At 38.2% G+C, this 6,000-nt stretch overlaps 1 protein-coding gene across 6 annotated transcripts in view; it reads left to right on the forward strand.

Moving 5' to 3' along the window:
- Nucleotides 1-4,773, forward strand: part of LOC146449988 (tyrosine kinase receptor Cad96Ca-like) — a 28,414-nt gene extending 23,641 nt beyond the window's left edge. The window contains exons 8-12 of one of the 6 annotated variants that reach the window (XM_085100910.1): nucleotides 650-690; nucleotides 2,471-2,567; nucleotides 3,878-3,974; nucleotides 4,342-4,467; nucleotides 4,516-4,773. In XM_085100910.1, coding sequence (XP_084957036.1) covers nucleotides 650-690; nucleotides 2,471-2,567; nucleotides 3,878-3,974; nucleotides 4,342-4,467; nucleotides 4,516-4,563 — 409 coding nt within the window. In that variant the 3' untranslated portion in view covers nucleotides 4,564-4,773. The other 5 variants (XM_085100909.1, XR_014860434.1, XR_014860435.1 and 2 more) reach the window with 5 other exon arrangements.
- The last annotated feature ends 1,227 nt before the right edge of the window (nucleotides 4,774-6,000 follow it).

Consider the following 6,000-nt stretch of genomic DNA (forward strand, 5'->3'; position numbering starts at 1 on the left):
TGTGTAGACAAATACACGGAGGTTCTACAAATGATACATTTGGACTTGGAGATGTTTTTACAGACACGATTAATGTGTAGCTTTTATGAAAATTTTTTTCCAAAAACTTCCTTCGAAATTAACGGATTCTTCTTGGTCTGAGCAAGTTAATGAAAGAGATAAGTTACTGCTAATTTTCATTTTCTTTGACTTGAAAATAATATATAATTGACAGCGACCTTACACTTGTTAGCTGTCATTCAAGTATTTACAGTTGCAGTGCTTTATTAAAAACAGCATAAATTTTTGTTGGCTAACATTCGCAGTGAGTATAAATAACACTACAAGTATCGTCTGCAGGCTATAATGTTTCAGTTGGTATCAAGGCACTAGGAATGTCATTTATGTAAAAACAAAAATAAAAACGGAGAAGGGTGGTCCCAAATGGAGCCTTGGTGGGCACTGTACTTAACAATGACCGCCTTGAAAAATGTTCAAAACATGAGAACCACCTAAAGTAAGCCCATTTTGAAGATGATTCCTTTCCATTCTTTGGACACTTTCTTCCATAGTTCCTTACATAAGGCATTGTTTTTAGGTATGTTTTCCTCTATACAAATGACATATACAAGAGCATTGTCCATGCCGTTCCTGTTTTTCCATTCCCTAGGTGGTCCTACGGAATTGTTCTCTATGAAATATTCACCATCGGTTAGTACTTCCATTTTTGCCACATTTTAAAAATGTAAATGCACGCAGCGACATATATTCCAACATATTGTTCTTTTCAGCTGGAAATTTCATTTTTCTTCTTCAGTTTTTGAAGGTTATACCCATGTTTCCTGTTTTCATGAGAACGTTCTGTCAAAGACGCTTTCTCATAGCTTTTTCAAGGCATCTTTCAGTATGATTTATGCCATATTTATTTTATTGAGAATAACTGAAAAATATCTTTAGAATTTTTGCAAAATATGTTTGCTCTTATTTCTCTTCAGTATGGAGAAAACCGTTGAACTACGCAACCGGGGACGCGTGCATATGACTAGTAGCGCGCACGCATTAAAAGTTACAATGATTCAAATAAAGCTAAAATTGATATTAAGTCCATCCGGCTGAACAGCACCCAGTTGGAAAATCAACCTCATTTCACGCTGCTTGTGCTGGAGGTTTGTCCCATTGCATAACTGCATACCCCGCACCCGGATATCTGAAATACTGTGACCCGTGGAACGTTGAGCCACAGGGACCCAGGAGTGTTGTTGCGGATACTACGTGAGTGTTCGCTAAAACTACTCCTGAGGCTCCGCCCGGTTTTACCAATGTAAAGAATGTTGGGGCATCGGTTGCAGTAAATAAGATTACTAGACTGGCAAGTGAAATGGCCACGGACAGAGAAAGAGTAGTTAGGGCCTCGTATCTCGATGCCAGGGCTGGTGTACTGGCAGGTATGGCAACTAGGGCGTTGACACGCACGCGATGAGAAACATGCTTGTATACTCCAAAGACCACTCCTCTACTGGGCAGTGTGGATCGCGTGCTTGTCAACGCCCCCATTGCCATACCTGCCAGTACATCAGCCCTGACACCGAGATACGTATAAAAATAAAACATCCTTTACAAGGTGTCTTTGTAAAGCGTACTGCTGGGAACAAGAAACTTAGTATGAACATAAAAAAACAGAAGAACGCACTATAGTAATAATGACAATAACAGTTATGACAATTATGTTACAATCTGGTGAGAAATGCCCATTTGCGGTTTAACCGGACGACAAAACCAACTGGATTAAAGAAAAATCCATCGATTTGATGCATCAATGTGAGAAACTAATGCATTCATTTCATGTTAAACAGGAAATCTTATAATTCAACAAACAAACATACAAACGAAAATTCCAAGATAAGTAAAAAATAAAAGTATTCAATGATGTAACTTGTTTTGGTCTGTAGTAAGTGACAATCAATAGTCGAAAGGAAAAGTTGGGCCTTACGACATAATATTTCCCATGGTAGAAATGCAGAGTGACCTGCTGCTAGGAGTGCTGACTTCAAAGCGGTTATTGAAATTGTTTCACGAGATAAATACATTTATTCTGTAAGAACGTTCTGTGAAGGTTATGTTCTGCAAATTGCAACTCCTAATATCAATCAATCTTTTTTATACCTGATGCAAAATATCCAACGAGAATCAAATACTGAACAGGAAGAAATAATAAAGAGTGCTGTGAAATTTACGGAATCATAAAAATTCAAACAACCATTTGTCTGCAGGAATTGCTCATGGCATTAAAAAATTAAAAAATAGTGACTGGGCTGCTTATTGTATAATCTAAATTAAGCTTGAAAATTACCTGAACTTAGCATTTAGGTGTGGTCCTAATTCATAACTTTGTGCAAAAGGGTAAGCTTGAGAATAAGGATAAGAAAACTGTTACAATTAAACAGATTTGGATATATGTGAGTCTTGTAACATTAGCATTCACGCTTAACAGGGGGTATTCCATATCTGGGCTGGTCAGAAGCCAAAACAATTGCCGAAATTAAAAATGGCTACCGCATGCCGAAACCCACGCACATCGACGAGACCCTGTAAGTTTTTGTTATCATCTGTGCCATCATAAACGATAAAAGGTAAATTACGCTATAGATGATGCCGTATTTAACACCTGGCTCCCAATCCCCTATCTCGAACATGGACTACAAAACAATGCTGAACGAAATGTTCGGGTTCTCTCCCACCACGAAAAAAAAGATTACTCTTTTGGGAGCCGCGACTCCGGCATCCATAGCACGTGGGACCTTCAAACTACTGTGGCCATCACTCACTGACTAATTTTTTTTCTTTTCCATGTGTCCCAAAATAATAAATTCATAGCGGTAAGAGGGGAATTTTAGATGAGCGTGACTTTCCCCGAGTTTAGATTTTGGTTATCTTTGTATGAAATTGGGAATGGTTTTACTGGAATCGAGAGAGTGTTCTACAGTCGAACCTCCCGCAAGCGACCATCCAAAATGCCAAGATTTTGTGGTTGCTTACGAGAGTCGAACCAGAGGAGGGAACAGGTCTGACATATCTACTGATTCCAAGAGAATTGATTGCATACATTTTCCTACATGTAGTTCCAATACGAGAAGTAGTAGGTTGTCATTAATAATAATAATTAAAGGTTCTTCGCAAGCTGTGGGGAGTAGGATGGTACATAGAGAGGACATGGAGATCAGACCACGTGTCAAGTGGTCGCTTACAAGAGGTTAAAAGCGATGAAAAGTTATAATGCCTCAGCTCAAAAAAAGTGGTCGCGGTCGCTTATGAGAGGTAATCGTTTACAAGGTTCCAACTATAGGGCGATGACTGTGAAAAATTTGGTGTTTTGGATAGGCGGTCGCTTATGGGAGGTGGTCGCTTACGAGAGGTGGTCGCACCTGGAGGTTCGACTGTATTTGAACAGTTCGTTCAGAGGCATGAGGCAGGGAAAGGCAGAGAAATGGTGTAAACGAAATCGTAAAACATTGGTTTAAAATAGGATTAGAGGCCAAGATCTTGACAGCACGAGTACAACCTCCAAGTATCATTTTCTTGGGAACGTTAGTTAATTTCTTCCACTTTGGAATGCATATGCATTAACACCAAAAATCTTCTTAGAATAGAATTTTTTTGAGGATAGCATTCATGGCTTTGATGAAACGCAAGAAGATGCAGCTTTTAATTTTGCTAGGGTTCTCAAATGATTGTGGGGCATGAAATTACGGAGGGGTCCTTAGTAGTTTGGGTAAAATATTTTGAATAAAAGGTTATTTTCCGATCAGAAGCGTTATGAATATTTAGTGATGATATTTTGTTGCGTTTTGCTTCGTTCTATCTCGTCCTACCTAGCGTCATTTAATTGTTTGTTTTTAAGGTATGGTGTAATGATGAGGTGCTGGCACGAGAGTCCTGACTTCCGCCCCCCGTTTGAAAGACTTCGCCAGAGAATGATAAAATACATAGAAGACGAGGTTTGTTTAAAACTCAGATGTATGTACATGGACCTCAATCTATAATGAAATTGAAGTTCAAATTAAATAGATCAGGCTAGAAGAAAGATCCTCGCAGTTAGTACGCAACTTAAGCAGTTGCAAAAAGAAAGCCTGAAAAAAAATCAGGCGATGCCGGTGCAGAATGATGTGAACACCCATGCGTTAAACAAGCATGCCAATTTGGGGACTCTAGTTTATGCAATCCTCTTATTAGCTTTATGATGTAGAGGGAAGGTTATCCTGCGACATTGGATAGTCTGTGACCAGGCTTTAGCAACCTTTAGGAATACCTTCACATTCTAGCTGCGCGAAGGTGCATAGTGAAAAGTTGCTTGGTTGATTTTAGTTATACCTGGGCTTGGTGGACAAGTCCAAATACAACGCAGCCTTGTACTCGAAAGTTGAAGACGTTGAAGCGGCAAATGATGGAAAAGAAGAACCAGTCAGCTTTCATCAGAACAAGGATGACCCAAAAGAAAAGCCATCTACTAAAAGAAAGTGGGCCAGTGTCCGAAACCAGAAAGAAAAGCCATCTACTAAAAGAAAGTGGGCCAGTGTCCGAAATTAGGTCAATCATTTACAGGGCCCAAAAGAGTTAGTTGTTAATTCCGCGTGATAAGATGATAAAAGTTGATTGAAATCATTGCAACTGATAGATGAGTTAGGCAGGGCCACCTGTAGCTCGTAAAAGGAAGCGTTCCTGTTCCGGAGTTAGCCAAGCATAACACAACACAGAGGAGTAGTTCCGAATTACGTACGAGGTAGATAAGTTTGCTAAAAATAATAATAATAATAATAATATATAATTAAGCATTACACTAAGTCTCAATGCTTTACAACTCTATAAAAATGCCAATTACAAATGTGAGAAAAATACATATATATATAAAAGAAACTTCATAGTCACATTAAAAAACCTACTCTAAAAACAAGTGAACGAGTGTTACTTGCAACCCTAAAGAGCACATGGTTATTCCATAGGTTGCAAACTTAATAATCAAGGGTTTAAGACATTGGATTTATCAGAGTAGCTTGGTAAAAAGTTATACACAAGAGGAAAATAAGGGAGTAATCAAAGTGAGAACAAACATATCACTTTAAAGACGCAAAATATCGCTAGAAAGACAACTTCACCACACTTTTTATGCAAGGTAGAGCTGCTTTAAAACCAAAAATCAGCCAATCACAACAAAGATAAAACTACAGTGAACGAATCAGGTCTAAAGCCAACCAAAACTTCTAAGGGCGGGAAAACGTGCACCAGGAAGTTAATTCACGTTTGGTTTACTTTTAGTCCTGATTTTTTGAATAAGGAAAGGCAATTTTAAATGGACTGGTTAGAATGCGTTTGCAACGTTTTTTGTTTTTGACGAATTGTTCAAAAAGGTTAGCAAAATCTAACAAAAAGTAAATACAGGGGTATTCATAATTGCCTTCTTCCGCACGGGATAACAGAGTGAAGACAAACATGAATCTTTGTTATTTACGTACGCGAGAAGGTGTTGAAACTGTCATACAAAGGCAAGAGGTGAGAAAGGATATAAAATGGTAGATTACGACAACTAAGGATTTTTCTTGTCTGTTTCTACACATCGAAAGAATGGCTACATATCAATATACTTTGTGTTTTATATCTGTTAGCTTAGGAATTTATATTTAATTTGATATATCAATAATTTAGTTTTACGTAAGTAATAATAATCTTTATTGAGGAAATCAATTTCACTAATAAGTGATTTACAAAAGAGTCCTCGAAAACGTAGTGGAAAGATTTTAGGGAAGTGGTCAAAAATACTATACCCGAACAGGGCCCACCAAACCCCAAAATAGATGGTGGCCTCTTCCTACACCCCACTTCCTCAACCTCAATAGATGGTGTCTTTATTGCATAGCCACCCCTCTATCCAGCAGTAAAAAATGACAGTGAGATTCAAACCTAGCAATGATGACTCACGCTAGCAGAGTATTTCTGTGTCAACTCAAATTTTAAAGCCAATAAAATTTT

The sequence above is a fragment of the Pavona decussata genome, unplaced genomic scaffold (assembly GCF_977016875.1).
Source record: "Pavona decussata unplaced genomic scaffold, jaPavDecu1.1 SCAFFOLD_524, whole genome shotgun sequence".
NCBI lineage: Eukaryota > Metazoa > Cnidaria > Anthozoa > Scleractinia > Agariciidae > Pavona > Pavona decussata.